The following is a 26,023-nucleotide window of genomic DNA, read 5'->3' on the forward strand; positions in this document are numbered from 1 at the left end:
GTTTTGAATTAGAGCTCAATCTTGCTTCCAACTCTTGGGGCAAATTATAAATCAGATGCCTAGAGATTATATGGAAATAGTGATGTCCATGTTAATTGCATTGTGAAATTTACTGGTAAAATTCTGGCAAACACATTATATAGCATCCTTTGATTGATGGAAAAAGGAGCTAATGAACCATGGTGCTTTTGAATAAAATTGCTAGTAATAATTTTATTATAGGAATGTTAGGAATTTATTTATTTATTTAAAGCTTTTATAGACCATCCCATTACTAGCATCTTGGGACGGTTTACAAGAAGGCATTGGAAGGAAAAGGAATGCATAGCAGGGCAACTGAAAACTGTCTTTACCATTGCAGGGTCAATGACCTGTACAGGAGATGCTACTTGCTGTCCTCCAGATATTTTGGACTATAACTCCTATTAGTTCCAGCCAGCTTAGTGTTCAAGGAATATGGAAATTGGAGTCCAAACATCAGGCAGGTAAAGGTAGTCACCAAGTTATGAAAATTTAAGTTAAAGAACAAACTTATAAACAAACTGCCATAAAGCCTATTTTTTTAAGCTGCAGAAAATCATCCTCACCATAGAGAGAGAAAGCAGAAAGGGAGCGAGGAAGGTCCTCCAAAGCACCACCATAGAGAGAGAGGAAGTGAAATGGGAGAGAGAGAAGCCTCCAGAGCATGCCTTCCTGCTCTGCCCATCTGGAGAGGGAAATATCTCTGGCATTTCTGTGCTGCAAAGTGGGTTGGGAGGGGGGCATCTAGAGATATTTGCAGTTATTCCACTTTCATGGTGGGGGCGGGCTTTGCCCCTAACTCCTGTGAATGTGGAGGACTGACTGTACACAATCCAACTTACTTACAAATTCGACTTAAAGAAGAATTTCCATTTTCTCAGCAGCAGAACTCGTTTGTAACCCCTGAACAGCCTCTATTGGGTTGCTTACTTCCTGAGCTTGTATCTTGCACCTTTCATTATTTTTGCAAAGAAAAATACATAGATCTCAAGATGGTGAAGTCTGCATACTTTACCAATCTCTGTGTTTGCATATGATTTCATAATATACCAAGTCTTTTTGCAGGAAGAACAATATGGAATAAGGGAAGAGGTAATGTGGATTCAATATGTAACAGTAATTGCTTATATATATTTATCAGAACTCAACTTGAAATCTAGAAATGGAGCAAGGATTAGAAGCTGTTTCTGAACTAGCTATACCTAGCTATGTAGTATAATGTGGGAGAGATACAAGCTACTTTTTATCAGTTTGGAAAAATGGACTTTTAATAATGATGTTAGATATATCAAATAGAAAAAATATATAATGTTTACTTGAAAACTTCCTTTACTCTTCCTGTCATCTGGACTCCTTTCCCCCCAAATTTCTCTCATTTTATGTGTTGTTATATAACATATAAATAATGCACATTTTTGCAAAAACATAGTTTTTAATATAAAACTTTAAAATTTTGACTAAACAATTTTATAACACAAAATCTATGAGCATTTCCCCATTGCTCCTTAGATCATTGTTACTGACCTAAAAAATAACACACATTAAAAAATTAAACCATGTTTGAGAATGAGTAGATTATACAGAGAGATAAGATCTTTGAATGTAAAATTACTGGATTTTTCTTGTACCTTTTCTTGTTATGCATCTGAAAATACTCTAAATGAACATCATTAAGGTCTGGTTCATGCAGGACAAAATATCTGTGTGATCATGTATGTGGTATATGATTACAAGAAAGAAGGAAGTAACGCAGAGTGAATCAACTGGCAAAAGCAGGATTATGACCATCGATTCACAGTGCGCTGAGCATCCACCAAAGATTGCAAAAGCATGCAGAGAGTGTGATGTTTTTCTAACTCTTCTTCCTAAGGTAAAACCTGATTCCACAGAGAAAGTCAGAATTTTGTACCTCATTTTTAACCCATTCAAACAGCTAGAAATTCACCAAACAGGGCTCAATATAATAAATAGGAGAACTTGAAAAATTAAAGTATAGCTGAAAGAGGAGCAGGCACTTCCTTAAGAGCTGAGTCATTTTGCTGGTAGAAAAATGGACGGTTGGCAGGAAAAAACAGCTACAAGGAATGCATATTCCACAGCCCTCTACTCAGAGGGGCACACTTTTTTATCTTCTAGTCCTCCTGCTAATTGTTTTCCTGGCTAAACCACTTCCTCTCTTGTGGACATACATATACATAATCCACTTGATTTGAAAGTCCAGTGAGTGCCAGGTATGTATACACACATTTACCAACTTTACCAACACATATCTCATGTATTTGCAATATTAACATGTATCTGCAGTTTCATTCCCTTATTCAGAATCCAGATGATGCTGAATTTGTGAGCAGTGATTTCAAATTATTATGTATTTCACAATATTTTTTATATTTTTAAAGGGCAAATTTGGGTTGCAGAAGAGAGGCTAAAAAAGCTCAGTGCTTTTCACTTCCTTCTTTTCCTTTTCTTGCTAATTCAGATCTTTGAAATGTTAAATTAATGAAAGTTGTGTAACTTTCACAAGTGAGTCATATATTGTGCTTGTATTCAACCGATTACAGGACCCAGGTTTTCATATGCAGAATAAAACCTTAAATACAGGATGTACATTGGATGTTTACTACTTTAAACCATTATGGATGCTCAGGAAATGCAGCTCTACACATGTCTGGAAACTACTTCACCATCTTCAGGGAATAAACCATGTAGCTCAGATATTCTGTGGGAGTAGCCTTCCTCAACCTGGTGACCTTCAAATGTATTGGACTACAAATCCCATCATTTTCAGCCGTAATAGCTAATGATCATAAAGCTGAGGCTGATGTGAGGTGTAGCACAATGCATCAGTGGGGTCCCAGACTGAAGTGGGTGGATCTGTGGGAACAGTTTTCCACTAAGACCCTGGGCAAGACTGCCAGGTGATAGGTTACTGCCCAGTGGTGCTGGTCCAGTTTAGTTTTTGTTAAGCTTTCTGATCCACCCAAAGGGCAATTTTTTCTGAGTAGAGGACTGCCTTCATACATTACCCACAGGGATCAGACAGATGAGAACTAACAATGAAGCAAGAGATGCCTTTTGTTAAGTACCAGCATTATACCTGGCAAACTGCTATGGTTTAGACAGACAAAATGCAGGGTTTTAGCCCTAGGCAACCATTTTGCTCTATCCAGTTTCATTCATTTTTTTCTGCTTGCCATTTGTTGCAAGTCTAGGTAAAATACATGCATTAAAAGCATATTAAAAAAATGAAATTTTGCTGCCTCTTTTTCAAGGAACATCCCATCAAGGTGGCTACTCCCATGATGCTGTGGTGTACGCCCTTCAAAAATGTGGCATTCGTCATATCGACACTGCAAAGAGATATGGCTGCGAATCATTCCTGCAGAAGGCTATCGAGAAGAGTGGGGTAAAGCGGGAAGATCTCTGGATAACTACCAAGCTCTGGCATACAGACTATGGCTACGAGAATACTAAACAGGCTTGTGTAGAGTCCTGCAAAAGGCTTGGCGTTGAATATCTAGGTATGGTGGTTTTTTAATTATCTTAGCAAATTGGGATGAATTTTCAGTTTAAAAAAAACATAACAGGGCTGATATCTTAATTATGGTAAAGACAATGGACTGTGGGAACATAGACTCTCTCCTCACAATCTCTTTCTAAAATGATTTATTCCTATCTGCCTGGACTGTAGTTAAAGTCCATGTGAGCAAACATTAGCTATGGTTAATGCTAACCTAGTTCCAACTTAATGAAGAATTTGAAGGTGATCAGGGAGGAACCTGTTTCATAACTATTGTTAACATCCTTTACCATTACAGTTTTGCCTATAAACTGGGCACTATAGACATGCAACATATAAGCAAAAAAACTAGCTAATTAACTGATTTCTTCAGTGTGGTTTAAACATTGCTTCTCTTGCAATGCTGTCAGCATTGCTCCAAGACACAAAACTGCTGGTGTGTGCCATAGCCTTGCATCCTATCCATTGTGCTAATAAATTTGGCTGCCATCTTGTCATAGCATCTGCTCAGTCTTACAATCTCACAGTGGCTCGGGCATAGAATATTCCATCCATGCTTCTTCGGTAAACTTCATGGAAGCAGAACTGACTGCTTCTAATTTTCAGTATTTAACAAAGTTATGTTTAAACATCTTAAGAGTTTCACACTTAGCAATAAAGTTGCAACAGTTATCAATATTTGCAAATAAAACATTCCTTGTCCTGGCAAACAGTTATTGCTGACTTGAAAAGGGCAAGCCTGGTGGAAATTTTTGTGATACTTCCTGTCCTATTAAGGAGATGGAAATAGATCATTATGTTGCCCTCTGGGAAGATGCACGTTCTATTCTTTCATTGGGAGGAGCTGCAGGAAAATATGGCTTATTTATAAAGCTGGGGTCATACCTTCAGCCGCTTCCTTCCAGCAAGATACAGAAGCAGAAATGGAGGACAGATGGACCCCTCAGTCACTCTCTTGCATCTGTTTTTGAACTGTCTGAACTGGCTCTGAGCTAGCATTTTAAACATCTGAACTAGTTTCCTGCTAGCCATATTACTGTGTGAGCTGAAATAGGGTGTAATATTTCTGTGAGTCAATGCACTCCTTGGGAGAAGACACTAGACTGGAATGAAATAGCCCATAAATTCTGTTTTGGCTATGCTAAACAATTTGATAGAGGCTTCTGTTAAAAGAATGAATTGAAGAAAGAATTGCTGGGCTGTTGTTATCTCTGAGCTGTAGATCCCTATTAAGGGTATTCTCATAAGCAAAGAGCAAATAATTTAAGAACTTTCTCCTGGCTAGTTGAATAAAGAACTGGTTTCTTCCAAGCTTCCTCATTTACGTAGCTCATCTGCTTGTGGTGTTTTATTTTACTTGGGGAAAGTAAGTTTGGCCCAACTGCAGTGTGTATGGATATATAGATAATACCCTTCCGATGCTGCAGTTCATCTGGGGAATGTAATGATTTCATAGAAGTTTCATCCTTGAGTCTACTGCTCCAGACATAACTGCATCTCAAAATAGTTCTTATAAATGGGCAGAAGTGTTCTTGGGGCAGCTGGCAAAGAGAATCTAATAAGCGTGTGCATTTAGATATTTTTTCCCAACATGTAATGAAATAATAACTATATATTCTATAAAGGAAATTGTGTAAGCCTGAGGCTTGCTTCTACACCCTGCTATATGAATAGTTCATATGGAGTTAAATATTTTTTTAGATTTTGCAACAAAAATATTGGTAATAAGTTCAAAATCAAGTACATTAAGAATTTGCAGAAAAATAAACTGTCAGCACTCTTCTCACTTCCCTCCAGAGTTCATAGTTACCATCTTTGTTTTGCTTATTTTCTGTGTTTTAAATGCTCTACTCCTTTGAAATCCAAGACCTAAGAACTGTTTCACTGATCTGTTAACTATAATTAGGTAGAAACCAAATTCTGCCTAATTAGAATTCTGGGCCACCCCTTCTAAAATAAATGTTCACCTCTTCAGATTATCTGCTTTACTTGTGCTCTTTGCACTCTGCCCTGCTTATTTCATTAGCTCTTGAACAGAGATCATTTTGACATACTCGCCCTGAAATAGCAGTCTGTCATACTAGGAGAGAGGCAGTGTAGTATAGTGATGAAGCGTGCAGGACTAGGTCTCAGGTGATCTGGGTTCTAGTCCCTGCTCACCCGTGGAGCTAACTGGGTGACTTAGGGCCAGTCACAAACTTTCAGCCCAAGCTGTCTCACAGAATTGTTGTTGTGGGGGTAAGATTGAGAGCCAGAAGAGGAGAATGATGTGAGGAGAAGGTTTTAACACTCCTTTCTTTTGGAGAAGAATGCTTTTTATTCTTTCCATGTAAGAATTATACTCTGGCAGTGGTGAATATATTAAATAGACATAAAGCTGCAGAAATACAAAATATCTAGTTTTGGTGGCTGCATTCTTTTTGATTTGGAGTTTGCACTGCAAATAATGTCTTTTTTCCTGAGTCTGCCTTGCAGTTTGCTGAATGTATTCACTTTTTTATTCTCTTCTGTGTATTTTTTGACTTATTTTTTGGTCCTTGTTAGCCACTTCCCTTTTATTATATCGGGGATTTCAGTGACACTGCTGTGTAAAGTTAGCCTTGCATTTTGAATGAAGATGAACTTTTTTCCTAAGCATTTATGACTCTTGGGAAATGAACTGAAATACAAAGAATTGTATACATTTTTGAGATATTTGAGGGCAGTTCTGAAGTTCCACTTCAAATTTCAATTTGATTGAACAGAAAATGTGTAAAGAATGATAGCTTTATTCTCAAGTATTATTTATTTATTTAGAGAATGTCTAGGCCACCCCATTCGCCGAAGCCTCGGGGCGGCTTACAAATAAATTAAAATACATAAATAGCAATATAAAAGACACGTAACTGTATAAAATAAGTCGCCCTGGCCAAAAAAACTTTAAAATAAAAATATCATTAACAAAATGACACTTGAATAAAAAGGTATTTAGAATATCCCAGTCTGAAAAGTATAGTACAGGTACAGAACATTGAAATAACCTTGTCTTTCCCCTGTTGGCAGAGAACATTTAAATCTTAATGCTTAGTATGCTTTTCTAACTGTTTTCATTTCTGTCACATTTAATGAATATAGGAACCATCCTGCCAAAGTTAAGCACTTGTTAAGTTCCATTGATTTCAGTGGGAGCTACTACAGTGGTGGCATACATGAGACTGTAGCCTTAAAATGTTTAACTTTGGCTAATTATTATTCTTTCCAGGGCTTTCTTGAATTTTTTATATCTATAGCCCATGGCTTATTCACCAAAGGTAGTTTATCTTTAAAACAATACAATAATAAATAAAACAATAAACAAAATGATCTAGAGAGCCTTTTGGCTAAAGCACTGGGATATAAATCTAAATAAATATGTTTAAAGCCTCACAAAACAGCATATTGAATGTAGAATGGCAATAAAAGCAGCAGCAAGGTTTGTTTTAAAATCCATTCATGACACCCTGCAGAATTTCAATTATTATTTTGGTGAGTGTTACCAGAGCCAGTTCTCATTGGCTTATAAATACTTGGGTATGCATAGTTGAACATAAAATAGAAGCATTTCCTTGTGCCGCTTACATTTACATCTGTTTTAAAGAGGAATGGAGAAGAAAATACATGCAAATACCATTTGTAGTTCACAGAGCATACATGTATTTCATATACCGTGCATGTATTGGACATGGGTCGTGTTAAGAGTTGAGGTCCAGCATCTCAGTGCCAATGTTCAAATGAGAGCCAGACCCCTCTTAAAAAAAAAAGGCCATGGTTTGTTTTTAACGCTCTCCTTGAGGTTGCAGACTCAGCCGCCGCTAATGCTGAGTAAGCATTTGCTTGCACATTATGAATTTGACTGCTGCAGTGTCAGCAGCAGCCCCGGATTCTATCCACTCCTCAACTTTCATCATTTGTACATGCGTCTGATTGCTCCTGAAAGCGTGATGGAACCTATCCGTTGTCCACCAGTGTTCATGTGAGCAAAGGGCTGTTCCTTCTCTTGTTAGCAAAGAGCATGTTACAAGTTCTGCTCATAAGAAACAAGGCTTCGGAACTTTGTGCTGACTTTATTTGTGCCAAATGGATTATGGTTCAGAATAGGACCATAGAGATTTGAATTGACATATCAACTGAGGTTCAGGAAGTGAAGTAAATAAATTAAGTCAAATCACCCTCAGATCTTCACCTATAAAAAGAGAATAATAATATTCCACTTTTCATAACTGTTCAGGTGATCTAGGTAGGACTTACAAGGGCACAGTCCAGTCAGGGTGCCCATAATCCTCAAAATCTGGGGGCAGGAGAAACAAGTAGGCAAAGTTTTATACCAGCTTATATGGAAAGTAGCCAGGAGCACTGCCAGCATTCCTCTTGGGGTGGTGCTGCCTTCCCTTCCTCTCTCTGCCTCCCCAGCACCTTCCACAGCCTTGTGACCTCAGAGCCACAACTGATGCAGACAGAACCATACTGTCATTTTGAATGCAGAGTCTGTACACACTGGAGTGTTTTCTTAACAGCATCTAGTGACCATACGTTTGCTCTGTGATCTGTACTTGTTTGTTTGTTCTTAAAGCCAATTCCAGCATTCCGTGACACTGTCAAGATTCTGTCCGTGACTAAGGGCACATTACTGTACCCGTTTAGACAGAAATGGCTGGCTGGGGAATGCTGGGAATTATAGAACTTTTTCTGTCCCAATATGCATGGGTTTGCGACAAATGGGCTTGAATGAGCATGTGCACATAGAAATAACCCTGCTTCTATGTGCATATACATGTTATGAGATCTGTTTCTCATGATGCAATGCTATGCCCTGGGAGGAAAGGGGACCAAAAGCTATACCATTCCTACCTCAGCTCTGAGGTGCCGCTTCACTTTCCCCAAATATGTTAATGATTGCTATTCACTCCTCTTCAGGAGAATAAAATAGGGCACTTGGGTGGTATTCTGGTAGGGACAACCCCCCACTCCTGTTCTGTACATTGTGGCAGTACCATTCAGAGTGACGAGGACCCTTCATGGCCACTGCAGTAGCATTACAGAAGAAGCCTGCACAAGCAGTGGCTTCTCGAGCCAAGCATAACCCATTAGTTACCTGTGGCAGCCTGCAAGAAGCTCAGTAAGACCCTTGATTTTGCTTTCTTTCTGAGGCTGTAGAAAAGAAGGGGGAGGAGCCGGCAAGCACATCACACATGGGCAGTGGGAAGTGACCTCCTTAGTAGGATTCTAGAAATACCACACAGGTTCTAACTCACTCTGGTACACCAAGGACAAGAAGGATTTTTAGGAAACTCTACAAGTGTGGCAGCTGCCATACCCTCTCTTTGCTGTGGGGAACTGAAGAGGCTCTTCGTGCAGCAACTGAACATGTGATTTTTATCACCAATATACTTTTCCCTCATGTGACTCCATTGTCCTGTGAGTTCATCTTGAATGTATGGATTGAAAGAAATACAGGTGAAACCTAAGTAACCAAGTGATGCCGGGATGCAGCTTCCATGCAGAATCATGACGGCACTTGGATGTGGGAGGAGAAAACCTCTGCATGTCAGAGCAGGCCAGAGGTCTTGCAGTTCTCCTGGCTGCTAAGCTACTCTGTTGAGGGTGTAGCCGTTTCTCAAGCATAGCACAAAGCTGCTTTTGTATGTGGCTGTCTGTAGAATGGCTGCTTCTGGGAGCATCTAGGAAAGATGGGTTACCTGGATATGAGGAAGGAGATTAATTTCATTCAAACTAGCATCATTTTCACTCTGTTTAATCAAAGGTGTTACCATCCCCACTCCCAAGCCCAATTATAGTAGATCTTTTGGTTATGTTCTGCATGCTTTAAACATATTTGAGGCTGCTGATGCATGAAAAGAAAAATTGTATTGTATTTTTTCCCTTTTAGATCTTTACTTGGTGCATTGGCCTGATGCACATGTGCCTGGTAGAAGCAATAGAGAGGTCAGGGCAGAGACCTGGCGAGCCATGGAGGAGCTGTATGAGAAAGGTAAGGGGATTTTGACTGTGGCTGAAATATCATACAGTTTTCAGAAAAGCAATATACTTTACTGTTGGAATAGCATGCCATAGAAGGTGTATTTGCTTTTTCTCTAGGATAGATCCTGAATGGGTTTTGGACCTTTCATACATAAGCAGGAGAGTGCCCTTGGAGTTTGGCTTTGCTTTGGAGTTTCTTTGCAAGAATGAGGAATTATTCTTTTCCTTTAATGTTCCTTAACATACTTGAATGGAGAGTGCTCATTCTTGAAGAGAACTAATATTTGCCCTTTTGCAGCATACCTGTATGCCTTCTGCCTTCCCACCTACCCCAAAAGGGTAGCAACTGGAATTTGGAAGCACACAGTGTAGGAGACCTTCCCATCATAATAGCTGCTGACAGGTAATGTCCCTGTTGCCTTGTCAAACAGACTTCAGCCCTGTTCCACAAGTCAGTCACCTGATACAGGTTTCAGTCAGCCTTACCAATATGTCTGCTTAGTCCAGCCAGCTTTACTAATTCCAGAAGGAATTCCAGAAGAGAAAGAAACTTGCCCATTAACAATTTAATTGCTCTCCGCATGCCTTTAAGTCACATTGATTTAAGAAATGGAGATAAATGCTTACCAGTAAAAGAGAGCTGAGCCAAAGTAGCTATCGTTTTGGCACTTAATGAGCAAATGCATGTTTCTCCATTTTGTGGGATGTGTTGCAGGTTCTCTGAGTCCTACTGATATTCAAAAGTAATCCAAATTAGGAGCAGAGAGGGTTTGTGGTAACAGTGGGGGTTTATTGATGTAGCGATTCTGCTTTCATGGTTTTGGATGTGAGCTCAATAAGGAATTGAAAATGTAATTAATTAACTGTTAATTAACTTTCAAAGCACCTCTTTGTGGGGAGTTTTAAATCAAGTTTCTTGTTTCAAATTATTGCCATAACTCTCCTCTGTTTCCCTCATCACCTGCTTCAATTTGACTGTCCATGCATATCTGGTAAACATCATGTATTAAAACTGCATGCTGGGATCTTTCTAAGCTTTATCATCACCATCCACAGCCTTCTTTTTGCTTATTATGAAGTTATTTCTTCATATATGCTGACTGCCATTTCCTCCCTCTCACCTCATATTATTCAAATTAATGACACACAAATCTTATGCCAATTAAAATACCACTGTCCTGAGCATTTTTGTTATCTGGCCCCATTGGCCCCTTCATCATCTTAGAAATAGTCACTTTTTGTCTCAAGGAAAGCAGACTTTTTGAACCTCTGACCATATGTTTCTGGAGTGATATGCAAAATGTTAATATATGTGGAGGTTTAAATTCAGTGGCCCATGAGGAAGAAATGATTAAATAATTTGCTTGCATGGTTAACCACTGAATTTTCAGTTGACGTTCAGATAATGCTTAATCATTCAGTTTGACTTATGACACTGGCCTGGGGTTTCTAGAACAGCCTTTTAATTAGAGTGGTTCCTTTTGGTTGTTCAGTGCTTTTCCTTATCTGAGAGCTTGTGTAGTGCAGTAACTATATTTGCAGTCCTTAACGTACATTCTGACATCTCAGTAAGCCCTGTTGATCATGGCAGGACTTATTTTGTGACCAAAGATGTTGGTTGTTAAGTGTATGTGATAAATAAAACTTTTTACTATATATTTTGAGTGATACGTTTTGTAAAGTGGGGCAAGTGAGGATGTAGAGATTATTCTTTCTCCAGCGTACTTTTTGCTGGCTTATTAAGAACGGCGCAATCATATGGATGGTTGACAGAAAAAATGTCCTGCAACTCCCATGCTGGGAGTTTTAGAACTTTTTTTTGTTCAACTACGCACAGAATTGTGTCACAGCAGATTTAATAAATGCAGTTTATCGCCTTCCTTCAGCCTTGCCATTTCTGTTCATAACTGAATGCCTAGTCTTCCATTTTTCTTTTGTCATAGCCCCCAGGTATATGCTTCTTATACTTATTCATGCAGCTTCCTCTTCTAAATGATGTAAATGCTGTGCTTCTTGAGGGTCAGTAGAAACAGCTCAACTCCATGCTTTGAGGCTGATATTCCTAAACTATGATTTCAGCTGTTGGATAATATGTGGTTATGCTGGCCCTGTTGAGTCCTTCATTATCAGAAGAAGAATTCTGCATCTCCTGGAAATGGCCACATTAAAAGTTCCACTCTGTTGTTTCAGCATACCCAAACTCTGCAGTTAAATTTCTAGGACTTTTGTTAAGAACTAATTTGGTGATGACTTCTAGCCTAAATAGGTTCTTTTTTTTAAGGATTAAAGAAAATTGCAGAGGTTATTGATTGTAATAAACAGCAATGAAAACTGTATTCAAAGGTGATGGTCCTAGCATATTTCTTGATCCTACGAAAGAACAGAAGTAAATGGCTATTACCATATAAAGTGCATGCCTTGTTTGCTAGCTTCCTTGAGGCATCTCTCTAGCCATAGTTTAAGGCAAAATGCTAGACTAACCTTTCTCAGCCTTGCATGCCCAACATTACTGGACTGCAATTATTGTCCCCCTTAAGCACTGATCATGTTGACTGGGGAGTTGCTGTCCAATTGGGAGTTGCTATCCAAGAACACCGGGAACCCAAGGTTGGAAAGGCTGCATTAGATTAATTGTATCTTGATATCATCCAGCAAGGAGTGTTTTCATCTTTAAGAAAATGGAAACTTCCATTTAAGCTGACCCCATACCAGTTCATGCAGCTGACATGGGTCAGTGCTAGCAGTACACTCAGTAAATAAATACTCCTTTTATTGAGCATGTTGGTTTCGGAGTTCGTGGAATTATACATTCCACTTTTCTGGAATGCTTCTAAGTTAAGCAATAGAGCTACAAACTGAGAAAGCAGGATATGGTCCTTTGGGTACCCTGTTAGCTGATTAGTCAGAACAGATGAAGCTGTGTCACTGGTATGGTGCAAATTACTATAGGTTTGTCCATCTTCAGTGTGGATTTTGAGGCTTGCACACTGATACACAGCTGCTGTGAAACCAGTGTGCCTGATAGTTCTCTCAGCATTTCATTGAAATGTGGCAAGTATCTATTTAACCTTAAGAAGAACAATAATGGGAATGTATATATCACTTTATATGCATTACAAGGAGTCCTCAGATGTATTGAACTCCTTATAATAATCTTAGTGACATTTGCCCTGGAAGCCCTGGAAACTTGCTGGCAACCCTATTCTTTCTAGGCAACTGTAGTGTTTAATGTTGGTGGGCTCCCTAGCTTACCTCACTGACCTTTGCCGCCTAACCCTATCCCTTAAAGTTGGAACTCCACCCTGGCACAAGGCAACTCTCAAACAGGAACTGTTTCCTTCTTAAAATTCCTTCTCTAGCCCTTAACTGTACTGGATGTCCACACACAATGCTTCTGTAGGACAGTAGACTATATGATGTGATGTTCAGGTTCATGAGATAAACTGACCACCTGCTGAATTTTCCTGTACTCCTTTAGGTCAGCTTCTCTTACCAGTGTTTCATGACTTGGTAGATGTGATTTCAGGTAGTGGTGGGCTTGTGGGAACTACTCTGCTTTTTCATGTGAACCCCATGGTGTGCAAAAGTAGTTCAGGGGCAACCACAGCCTTTGAATTCTAGCATACGGTGTGTTTGAGCCCATAGTTAGCCCAGGAATTGGGCTTTAAGTATCAGAATTGAGCTCTCTTCAGGGACAATGCACCACTCATTTCCCCTCAAGCAATCTTAATTTGAGCAGCCCCACTTCTTTTAATAATTTCTTTTAGTCGTTATGAATGGTTAATCAAGTGGTCATCAGAATCTCTTGCCAATCAACTGCAAATCATTCAGTGGTTACAGGATACCCCAATCTGTCTTTTGTTCATTCCTGTTATAAGGTATTTCAGTATTATCCCCACATTGTAAATCAGGGTGGGGTGTGGAAAGGGGGCTGACAGTGATGTGTCTATGGTCATTTAGGGAACAATTCTATTCATCAATGAGGGGGGAAAGGGCCTGCAACATGTTCCAACCAGCCATGCTGGTTGGGAAATGCTGGGAGTTGTAATATGTTCTTTCATCTAAAAATGTACAGGATGTGCCCTTACTGAGTTAGGAGCTGAGAGAGGATTTGGACTAAACTGTTTGGGCTTGTAGCTCACTCTCTTAACCATTCCAGTGCCCCATTTGGTGGATGCCATTAGATTATATTGCTGAGTGTTTTGAGACACACTTGGCAATAGGGTGAGGGGATAGACTATGGATAACTTTTGCACTTCTGATACTCTCCAATAGTTACGGATAAAAGAAAGAAAAATGAGAAGTCTTAAACTTTTGCTAATTGTATCACTTGTCCCCAATAAATACCATAATCTTACGTGCATTGTGTGTTCCATTTCCTGAAGCAAACCGCCATTCTGCATATGTCCAAGGACCCAGGCTGGTCCTGTCATCTTCCCATCTGGCTCATTGTAGGGCACCTTATCATAAGGGCACTCCCTTTATAGCTTTTATCCCTTTCTCCTTAGTCAAGACCTACTAAAGAATAGGGTTTTAAATGGCCATGCAACCTGTTTGAGTCAGCAGGTGCTTTACTGTTCCCCTGCAACCTGCAGATGCACCTAGGGGGATTTCCTCATTTCTTGGTCTCTTTGTCCTTTTCCCCCATCGCCTGCTCAGGATTTCCTTCTGATGCCTCTCCCATCTCCTTTTCTGCCACCACACGCTGCTTGCAGCAATTCTTGCACTGCCTGTCCCCTGCTGCTGTTTCTCCTGCCCACCCACTGACTTACCCAAATAGCAACACAGCCTCCTTGAGAATTGTCCCATTATATACCCCTGCTGAACAATTTGCAAACAAAAACAAGCAGGTGAAATAGATAAGAAGTCTCTCTGTCAAGGCTTCTATAGAGGAAAGGAACAGGCAAATCTAAAAATTAGGCTAGATGCTGCACCCATGAGGTCTGCAGTGAGATCCAGTTTCAAAAGTGCAGACTGGATTCGTCTGTAGCAGATGTTGTAGAAGGTATTGCTTTGCAACTAGCAGTGTAGTCTATAACAGAGTAGCTGTGGTTGAGCTCCATTTCTGATAACACAGCCTGGTTGCCTTGGGCAGAACACACAGGTCCGAGGCATGCATAAAGCAGAAGTACAGAGAAACATGTTGATGCTTAAATTAGCAAAACCAGAGAATAATTTTAGATGGTATGTCAGGTAGAAAAAGTCAACTGAGGCCAAGCTTTGTGGTTTGAGGGAATGGAACCCTCCATGCATGGCCCTGTAAAGGTGGTAGAAAATAGGTTTAATTAACAAGCAGTCTCCTTAACAGAAGACAGTTTACTCTGCCAGAACCAGGATGAGAGAACTAATGTCTTGGTTCATAAGGGTAGCTTCTGTGGCCCTTATTTTAAAGTCTGCAACCTTACCACAGTGGTTTCCTACAGGGCTGTTCAAGAAATATAATTTGATTCTCAAAAAGAAAAAGGGAAAAAAAGAGGCAAGCCCTTGTACTTTAAGGTTTTTAAAACAGAAAACATGCTATGACTTGGTTTGAAGGAAATGGGAAATTCCATGGATGAACAAAATGAAAATGCGAGTAGCAGCTATAAAAGTGAATGTTTCCTTTAAAAACGAGTTATTTGTAGAAGGATCTGACAGCTCAGTCTATTTATAAAAGTATTTTCCCCCTCTTCAGGAAATCAGGGAAGATGATCTTTGATAGCCTTGGACATTTGGGATTTGTAATTTAAGTAACATGTTCTCTCATGGGAGTATAACTGCAGGAGCAGGAGGGGAACTGGTGAGGAACTTTGATATATGCTTTTTTTCCACTCTGGTTTTCTTATCTCTACACCTGAGGGAGACTTCAAGGACTGCTGAGATGTGTACCTTCCTGGACCAAGCTAATGCCTGAACAGGGCCTGTATAGTGTTTCCCAGCAGCAGGTCAGAGCATCCTTCTGTGCTTCATGGTGGTTTCTGAAGGATATCCGCTTGCACCACACCCCATTTGATCAGATAACTGGTGTTGAGTAATGTCATTTGTAGAAATAAGATGAAGTAGCACATTGGTTATAATTTTAATCAGATGCTTTAGAAAATAATTCTTTTAAAAAGGCAGCAACACAAATCCATGCTTTTTAGTAATGAAGGTACAGGCAGCATATTTAAATGAATGAATGAATGAATGAATGAATGAGATTTCCTACTTTTCAAAGTGGGTCTCCAAACAGGTATCTTCCATAGGAAAAACACAGTTTTCTATATGGCAGCCGTCTCATTTATTTCATCTCACTGCTTGTATAACTACATTGGTGTTATATTTGTGCCAAGTATTAAGTCTCTTGTATATTTTAGTCAGCCCAGAAGAAAGATTACTACTTATCCACAAGAGGTTTTAATATGCCTTTTCTGGGTTAGATATAAAAACAAAGCATCATTTTTCTGGGCTGGAATTCTGCTTTTGCTATGCTGGACTGAACTTGAGAATGTTATGTCCTTCTCAGAGCTCATTCATTGACACACAATTCTGTGTGACCTTGGGTAAGGCACTCAGTCCTCTACTTGGGTTTTGAAATCTGAGCACATGAAGTAATGTAATTATTTCCCCGAACATTTTTTAACTGCAATATTGCCTGAATTTGCTTGGACTAGTTGCAATTTCTGAATTACTCTAATAGCCAGCCCCATGGGGCCTACATTGCAGGGATTTAATCTCAAAACCAAAGCCAAAAAAGGGACATGAAATAAAGGCATATTCTTTCCTACTAATTGTTCACAGTTTCTTAATTAAAAGAAAAGAAAAAAAGGGGTCAGCACTTTTATTTTAACTATATACAGTAACAGAAGCAAGTCCATTTACCTTAACACGCATCCCGGCAAAATTGATGACTTACAAATATATGTTTAAATGCAGTAAGATCTTCATATATACAGGTTTGATATTTGAGTTATATTCTGCCTTTTTCTTTCTTTTTAAGAACTGAAGGTGGCTTACATCTTTCTCTTCCTCCCATTCTCAGTCTTATCCCCACAACAGTCCTGTGAAATAGATTGGGCTGAGAGTCTGTGACTGACCCCGAGTCACACAGTTGGTTCCATGGTTGAACAGGGACTAGAACCCAGGTTGCTTGAGTCCCAGACCCACTCTCTCAACCACTACAGTCCACTGCAAAGACATATGAGTGTCTTTGCAACTATAAGCGCGCTCTGTTCATACCAGTGGCACAGTAAATTAATTTACAAGCGCACGAACATCCTCAATTATCACAGATTTTTCAAGAACAAAACTTATATGTGCCATGACATTCTACCAGAAAGAAGTCATCACAATGTGCAGTTACATTGTCTTTTATCTCAGATAGCCTGTGGCATTGTCTTCATTACAATTCCAGCATCAACCAGAAGACTAGTGAAACTAACATCTGTTGAACTTCAAAAATCAGCACTAGTTAGCTGAAGACAAAGGGACAGCAGTATCAGCTGTCCTTGAATGACTTCCTAAACAGCCAGGTTATTTCTTTGCTTCTGAAGCTGTACAATATGGAGTCCTAGCTCTTGTCAAACAGTCATGAAACCTTAGATGTTGCACAGAATACACTGTGTGGGCAGGTGGTCTGCATACAAGATAAGGCCATCTATAACCGAGCGGGTCCCAAGCTGCTTAGGGCTCAAGGACCAGCGTTTTTGAGCTGAGCAGAGAAATGAAAAGGCGACCAGTGCAGATTGAGCTATAGCAAGAAGAGAAGAATGTGTTCCAACCCTCTGTTTCTTGCCAGCAACGTTGCTGAGGCATTTTATACTGGCTGAAAGCCCTGAGAGGAGAGACTGAAATGATGGGGAAAGTTTAGCCTTCGGAAGAGAAGACTGAGCGGTGATGTGATAGCACCCTTCATGCCCTTGGTCGCACAGCGGAGGGCCAGGAACTCTTGATCATCCCAGAATACAGCATATAGAATAAGTTACAGGAAATAACTGGCTGAAGTTATAGGAAGTCAGATTCCATCTGAACATCAGGAGAAACTTTCAGAATGTTACAGCAATGTGGCAATGGAGCCAGTCACCTAGGCAGGTTGTGGACTCTCCCACACTGGAGGATTCAAGGTACAGTGGGACAGCTTTCTCTCAGGCATGCTTTAACTGAGAGTCCTGTGTTGAGCTGCATTGGGTTTGACTTGATGGCCTTACTGCTCCCTTCCACCTCTACCATTCTATGATTCTGCAAGTTTCCAGCTGGTTTTCAGGGACAGCTCAGTATAGAGCACATTTTGATATTCCAGGCCTAAAGAACTTGGTGCTCTCCAGAAGTTTTGGAGTAACCAGTATCCATGATCATTAGCTATGTCGGTTGGTGTTTATGAGAGCTGTGGTTCAAAACATCTGAAGGATTGCCTGTCGCTGCAGAAGTCAAATTTGGAAGGGTATTAGAGTGTAAATGACCATGACCAGGCCTGGCTTTTCTAAGAAATGTCACCATGGGAGTAATGGCTGGACTGTGAAAGTGTCCCCATCACAAAAATGTACTCTGTAGTTGTTGCCATCTCCTGCAACTCTGGAAGCAGTGCAAGATAAGGAGCATCAAGCTACAGTCTCACATCTTGTGTGCACTCATTCAGAATAGCCATATATCTCCTCCTGGATCAGGCAGTGGAATAATTAACAGTGCTTCCATCTAATCTGATTTAATGCTTAGTTTGTTTTCGCACATCCAGTCTCCATACCCTTCCTTTGCTAGGCTGCAAAAGATCTTGGTTGGTCTACTGAAGCTTCTTGCACTGTGCACTGTCCTGCAAATTAGAATTTGTAACTTTCCTATCATTCCCGTCAGAGATGTGCCTTTAATACATGCATGTCAAGTAGAAATTCAACCAGTTCTGCATCTCAGAAAAGGCTACACTTATTGAACATGTTCTTACTATTCAGTTTGACACAGAGCCTCTGTTGGGGTGTGGAGGGGGTGACAACCTATAATCTTAGAATGTGTACATGTATCTTTGCTTGTTTGTGTCTTTGTTGTAATGACCTGAGGAACTTCTTATGGGAAGATAGATAATCCATATTACATAACTCAAAAGTTCTAAAAGGTTTTCATACATGAACTTGGTATAGTTATCTGTACAGAAGGCTTAAAAACCTTGGTAACGCCCCTCACAGTGTTTAAGAAAGATAAGGCATGCTTTTGTAATCAAACAAAACATTGGTGCAGAGACTGTTTATTTATGCAATAAAGGATCTCTGTGTTCATCTTATTCTTATAGACTTTTTCTCTTTTTGATCCTTGCATGGAGTTTGTTTTTGAAGCTTTTTCTGGCAAGAAAATGCAGAGCAGCCAGTGCTCAAAGTGTTTGGTTGAATAAGCATCCACATTAGTGTTAAGGGCAGGCATTTGCTTGGAACCTCAGCTAGTCCTGCCGAGTATCCCAACTAGGTGCAGCCTTTCTTACTTTCTTGCTGTGGCATCCTGTAACCCCAAGGACATTGTCTAGTTGGTTGGTCAGATTTTATTCAGTGGTAGTACCAGCCTTCACTGTGCTTTCCTTATTTAGACACTACTCAAGTCTTCAATATTAAATGGACTCTTACTTGTGATATCATTTAGTGGAATCCTTGCAGGGAAAATTGTACTGCTCTGTCAAAACCAAGCATGGCAGTTTAAATGTAATGGCTGGTTTCAAATACCTAATCAAATAAATAAATCCTTACAACAAACTTGTGGGGTGGTTTAGGCTGACGATATTCTGGTGAGCTTTAATGAGTCTATGGGGTTTTGAATAATAGGTGCAGATATTAAAAAGTAACGGTACAGTCTTATGCAAGTATAGGCAGAAAAATAGCATAGCTGGCTAGGGCAGATTAGACTCTGTAGGTGTTTTTTTTGGTCTAAACATGCATAAGCAATATTTCATTTATCTATTTCTAGTAATTCTGGGGTTGGATTGACAGCATTAACACTGATCCGTCAGCTAGATTGCAGCCTATTTTTTTAGCCTGTCTCCTTAGTAGTTTGCCAGCTTCTTAGAAGACATTTAGTTGTAGCTTCTTCTGCCCTGCTCCTTCTGGGCTCCTTACACCTGCCCTTTCTCTGGCTTGCTTGGGCAGACAGAACTCTCCTGTTGCCGTGCAGCAGGTGGGTAGAAGGAAGGGATAGAAGCAGGACCAAGGTGGAAGAAGCTATGGCTGCATAGCTGTCTGGGGCTGTCAGAAAAGTATGCAGTAGATTCAAATGTATTTGGCTTTGTGCCACTCTCTCCAGTGGTTTCTCTTGTGGACTGGGGTTTTCCAAGCCAACCAGAATTTACAGACTCATGGACCAGTGTTTCCCTTTTGCCAGGGGGTGAAGGACTTGTGCTGATCTTCACTGGGATGAATGCAGAGTTAATGTACATACATTAGTTAATTTACTAATGCAATCTTGAAGATTTTGTGCAAATGCATGTTAGTGCTAATCTGGATTAGTACAAGCAGAATGAAATTCTGGTAAAACAGTTCCAGTTCCATTGCTGAGTAGATAACAGAATGGAAGACACCTGGCAGTTCTCAGAAGAGATGGAACAGATTTTAAAAAGCTATACACCTCTAACCCTTTGTAGTTGTTGGACTTTTAAATACTCAGAAGAGCTTTTGGGGCCATCCCCCAGGAAACCAATTTGTCACAGTTGCAATAGTGAGACTTGCCATGGGCTATTCCTCTAAAAGCCTCTGTTTTGTGATGTGGAACAAGCGATACAATTCGTTTGCTTTCTGATGCCAAAAGAATTTCCAGTTTCTCTCTTTGGCAGAGAAAGGAGCTGTTTGGGTATTTTAAAAAATGGAAGGAATGCAGGCATCAAATAGCCCTATTAACAATTTTAGAATTCCACCCAACAGTATCAAATGCTAATCAAGAATAAAATGTTCACATTGTGCCATGCAGTTGAACAGTACTAATGCTAGTATGCTGCTTAAACCTTCAGTGACCCCAAGCCACATTTCTGAGTGGTAAAAATCTCCAGGCAGAATTCTGTTGTGTTTACCTTCCTTTGGATGAGAGAGAAAAGCAGTTACTTTATTTCTAACAGGAGTGGAAAATCTTTTTCAAAGAGAGGGCCATATTCCTCATAGCTCACACAGGGGGACTGTATGCCTTTGGTGTGGCCAGACCACACTCTTTCTCAGCCCACATTCTTTTTCTGTGCTCCCCTTCTCCCTCCCCTTGTTGATACACCCCCATACACATAGGAGCTGCTCTAGTTCAGACCAAAACTCTGTCTCATCCCATTCTGTTCCTGTGGTAGCCAGTCAGGTGCTTAGTGAGAGCCCACCCATGGGCATGAGAATATAAGAAGCAGCATGCAAGGTCTCTAAATGTGGTAGGCCTTTTCTCTTTGTTAAATATCCACGAGACCGAATGTCCATCTAGTTCAACATTCTGTTCACACACTGGCTAACCAGCTGCCTACGAGAACTCCTAGGTAGGTCATGAGTGCACTAGCCCCCTGTTTCTCTTGCCCAGCAGCTGATAATGCAGAGATATACTGGCTCTGATGCTGAAGGGAACACACAGCTACCAGGATTGGCAGTCACTGACTGCCTTACCCACCATGAAGGCAGCCACTCACTCTCATTTGTCCCTATCAACATTCCCCCATTCCTCCTAAATCTTGTTCTTCTGCAGCCACTATAGAAATAAGGACAGAGTTGTATGCTTTGTTAGTGTGATAGACCTTATGTGGCTGGCAAAGCAGAGTGCTCTGTCCTTGCTTTGCCAACCTGATCCATTTCTGTACTGGCTGCGGAGGAGGTGATTTAACTCTCTCCGGTGTGGATGCTGTTTGGATAGCAAAGCAGGGACACAGCACTCTGCTTCACTATCGCAGGCGGTGGTTTGGGGCTGGCAGAGTGTCCTGTCTGTGTCACCAACTTGCTTGGCTTCCTTGTGACCATGGAAAAACGCTGGTGAAAGCTGCCTTCCAGAGAGAGTCCAGCTGGCTGGATTGTGAGGCTCAGTGGGCCATATTCAGTCCACAGCCCGGCAGTTCCCCACCCTAATTTACAAGCACACTAGCAGGAAATGGGAGTGCCGACAACTCCAAGGTGCCTTCAGCCAACCTCTGTTCACCACCCCAGCCATCCTAACTTCACAATGGCTGTTTCTCATACAATCATTTGTCAAGCTCCATTCCTACAGGCAAGTTGCCCATTAAAAGAACATTGATGTTGTTATGTTAGATCTTTGACATTTGCAGATGAAATCTTACCAAATAAATCTGTTCATATAATGGAGCAGCAAATTCACAATACTGTTTCAGCAGAAAGCGTAATCAGGCTCTCAATGATCCCACAGGAAATATTTTTGGAATAAATCACTTCCTCGGATTGGGGAGCAAAGCTGGGCGAAGCTGGTCCATTGCTACAATCTCTGCTCCTGGAAACTCAACAGGAAGCTGGTCATACTTATACATGTTTTGGAAAGAGGCAGATTAATCATTTTTCCTGCCACTGAATATTGTCCATCATATCTAATAAGAAATAAGTGGGAGAATATAAAACATCCTGCAGATCTCATGTATCTTCTAACTCTGACCGGAATCCTTCTGTGACACATCAGTATATAATGCTAGCATCATTGACACAGTATCTTCCTGTCACGAACATAAAATCCCTTCATCTTGATAACCGTCTCTCATATTTTTAATAAAGCATCTCCACAGTAAATCCTCAATTCAAAATGATAAGATATCTTTGGTGATAAAATAGATTATGTCAGGAGCATAGAACTCCTTGGATACTTATTGAGAAGAAAAATAAAGATGTATCATTACCAATATAACCCAGTCTTTTCTAAGTGTAGCACAAATAATAGTCGAAATCTCCTTAAGATCTCTGTTAATAAGTGCGTACATGTAAAGGTGTATCAGTGAGCTTTCTCTGAACTCTCTTTATGTAGGCAATTTATAGTAGGACCACCTTTGGTTTGATGATAGAAGTGTGTTTGAGCATTAAAAGAAGAAAGGAGCTTGAATGAATTAGAATCTGGTAATCATGGACAGAGGCACAATAAATGCTTCACACAGTGCAGTTATACAACTGGATTTGCTGCTGTAAGATGTGATGGCCATCAGTTTAGATGGCTTTAACAGGGGATTGGACACACACATGGAGAGCAAGCTATCAATGAGAACTAGTTATGATGGCTGTGTGCTACCTCCGGTATCAGTACACTATGTGTACCAGTCACTGGGAAACCTGAGCAGAAGGATGCATGCACACACTTGTGGGTTTCCCAAAGGCAGCTAGTTGGGCACTCTGTGAACAGAATAGTAGACTAGATAGGTCTTTGGTCTAATCCTACAGGGCTCCCCTTATGTTTACAGTAAATTTTCTGTATCCATCCATTTTCTGTCTGCAGTGTAGAAGAGCAAATCAGCCTGCGCAAGCCAGTGGTACGATCCTACTCCTCTATTCTGCATACTTATTAACTCCACATTGACTCAACTTGGGATGCTGGTTGTGTGGGTATAGATGAAAAGAGGTCTATTTTCTCCCTCTTATACTTGCTAATATTCCTGTACAAAATGTTACCTGCATTATTTCTTGCCACTGTTTAGGATACATAAATAGCTGCTGACTAGTTACGCATTTTTCTTGTTAGTTTTAATTATAGTCAAAAGTTATACTGGCATTGACCTTAACTATGAATAATTATATAGATACTGGCCATATACTGCTACCCAGGATATACTTTTAATTAGGATCTGAAACTAGTGTATCAAATTTGCTGTGGAATTTTGGTGCTACATCATCTTTAACTATGGTTAAGATGGGTTTCCTTGGGGATCTGGGCCGTCTCTTAAATATGTACCTAATTCTTCTGTATAAGCTCATTCTTGCAAGTTCTTTCTTGAGCTTGTTCCGCATTGCTTGTGCTTTCTTACTACTCTTGGGTAATTTGCTCCAATATTGTAGTGGGGCCTGGACAAATTCGGACTGGGCATCTACTGTAGGTGTTGGGGTGGGTACATTCTTCCATGTGGCGTTTCCCATCCATTTCACATTGGTGGTTGGTCACATGGGTTGTTGCTCACGCATGCACACACAGAGGAGCGGTGTTGAGAGGAAAAATAAGAGAGAGGAAAAAATAAGTATACAGTACATGTGTAGGCCATTCCTAAACTACACTGATCAGTGAAGGCCCATGTGGTTTGTGTGCATGCAGGTCTGAACAGTTGTTCTCTTGTGAAGACCAAGCTTTGCAGACCCTCCTTGAAACCAATAAAATGACTGAGATAATAATAGAATTCTTCAGGGGAAATCTAAATAGTACCTTTCCTTGCAGAATTGAAACTAAAGTGAGCAACACAGTCTACTTTTGGAAATCAATCTGAGATTTTATAATGGAATGATCAGGCAGCTATCCACTTTAAAATGTATCTAAAGTGCTTCTTTCTTTGTCACTTCTATCTTACGTAATTCTTGGTATACGATCTTTCTAATCCCTTTCATTCTTTAAGGAAAAATGAATTAAGGGGAAAGATTTTTAATACCCAGTGAATCATCTTTGCTTCATTCGCTTCCATTTTACATTTTGTTTTTGGTTTCTTTTGGAATATTGATTTACTAGTAGATGGATTACGGTGAATTTATTTACTGCTTCCTTCTCCTTCTCCTTCTCCAACCATAGCCTAAACTCTAAGAGTTTGACCTCTCCGAGCAGATTAAATGCAAATTATGCAAACTGCTGCACTGTGGGTCATAACCCAATTAACATGACACATATTGAGCACATGATCATTAGTCTAAATGAAAGCTGTCAGGCAGCTTGGTGCTCAAGATTAACACAGTCTTGGTTGGATGCTTTTGGGAGGCAGGGAGTTGGGAAAGCTCATATTTAGCTTCATATGTTCTCTACAGAGTTCTCTTTAAACCTGCTCCCTCATCTGAAAACACCGTAGCGTAGTCCTTTGTTCTGATGGATAAAAGCAGAATTAACTTCTAGTTTAGACTAAGCACCTCTGGATAAGGATCTAAAGTACATGGCAGCCCTAATAGCTTGAACATGACTGTAAAGCCTACATTACAAAAGTTTCTTCAGCTGTTTCTAAAATGAAATTGTATGTAGGAGTGGGCATGCAATTTTGTCTAAGATCGCTCTGCTATACAGAACTATTGAAATCTTAATTAACTTGGGCTTTCACGTCATTATGAAGGTAGTCCGAGATGAAATTTGTGAATAAAAACCTGAAGATTTATCAGAAAACACAGTCATCTAAATGAGATTGTCAGATTTTACATCTGGCGACAGAGGCATGCATTCTTGAATGTCAACATTCACAATATCTTTCTGGGATAAATTTATTTGGTTTATTATATTTACATCTTGCCTGTCCCTCAAGGAGCACAAGCTGGTGTGCATGGTTTATCGTCCCACCTCCTATTTTATCCTTTCAGTCACAGCCTGAGGCTGATTGGGCCAAGGTTATCTAGGGGCTTCCAGTGGCTGTGTGGTGACTGGAACCATTTGAATGCCTTAAATTGCCACTTGTGTGTATGTGTGCGTGCGTGTGTGTGTGTGGGAGGGACCACACATAATTTAGACACCACCATTGCTGCTGTTCCTCTAGTATGCAAAATACGTAGTAAATGACATATCTGAATTACAAATGTTTTGTTTATGTTCATTCAAATTTATATTTAAATCCTGGATCAAGGTAAGTTTTTACTCCCTTATACACCCCTGAATCCTATTAGTATTAATTGGAATTATGCAAGCATGCTGGGCTTGACAGGGCAGCTGTTTGAGGTGGTCCAGGAGTCCCATCTCTCTTAGCTGTTCCCTTAACATAGGGTTCCTGTGACAAGGGCAAATCAACAGTGATTGCAGGCATAGAGTGGCTGTATGCCAAGTCATTAGTATGTTAATTATCTTTCACACATGCTCTTTTCTCACTTTAACTTGAGTCATTCCTGTTTCTACCATTTCTCCAGAGAGAGTCTACTGAGACGTCTGTGTTCTGGGAGCATTGCAGGCATGTGTTAAAGTGCTGGATTGGTGCTTCAAAATGATGCTTTTGTTGTGCTCTCACCATGTCTCATTCATGGAAGCCTCATGAATTCTATATATTTTACTGGAAACTGTTATGATTAGAGAAAGGGTTTTAACATCTGAATTGTAACAAAATACAAACACATAAGAGCCAAAGCATATGGAAATAACCAGGGTTAAATGTATCCGGCTAACCCTACTTAGACTGACTCTATTTTATCTGAGTGCTTTCCAGCAATGTTGTTTTCAGCCGGTAACCCTCTCATAATTTCCCAGCACATCTACTGTCATTTTTCTTTCCACCACAAGTCCTTTAAGAAAGAAAAGGCGTAATAGCTACAATTTCACATGTTTGGTAGCACTTGGAAAAAACCCTTGGTTTTTTCCCTTTCAAGCACTGTTAGTCTTGGGCTCCTTTCCTTTATCCTGCCGCAGTCTCTTACTGTCAAGAGTTTGTAGCTCTTCTTTTTCATTCATCTTATTTTT

The 26,023-nt window shown here is 40.2% G+C and overlaps 1 protein-coding gene across 4 annotated transcripts in view; it reads left to right on the plus strand.

Annotated features, from left to right (window-relative positions):
* LOC123024528 (uncharacterized oxidoreductase ZK1290.5-like) overlaps positions 1–26,023 on the plus strand; it is a 70,335-nt gene that overhangs the window by 20,461 nt on the left and 23,851 nt on the right. For 3 of the 4 annotated variants that reach the window (XM_044432341.1, XM_044432340.1, XM_044432342.1), the window contains exons 2-3: positions 3,294–3,542; positions 9,447–9,548. In XM_044432341.1, coding sequence (XP_044288276.1) covers positions 3,294–3,542; positions 9,447–9,548 — 351 coding nt within the window. Of the gene's footprint in view, positions 1–361; positions 486–3,293; positions 3,543–9,446; positions 9,549–26,023 lie in introns of all 4 variants that reach the window. The other variant, XM_044432343.1, reaches the window with a different exon arrangement.

This window comes from Varanus komodoensis, unplaced genomic scaffold (assembly GCF_004798865.1).
Source record: "Varanus komodoensis strain SLA01 unplaced genomic scaffold, ASM479886v1 scaffold24, whole genome shotgun sequence".
In the NCBI taxonomy this organism is placed as follows: Eukaryota; Metazoa; Chordata; class Lepidosauria; order Squamata; family Varanidae; genus Varanus; species Varanus komodoensis.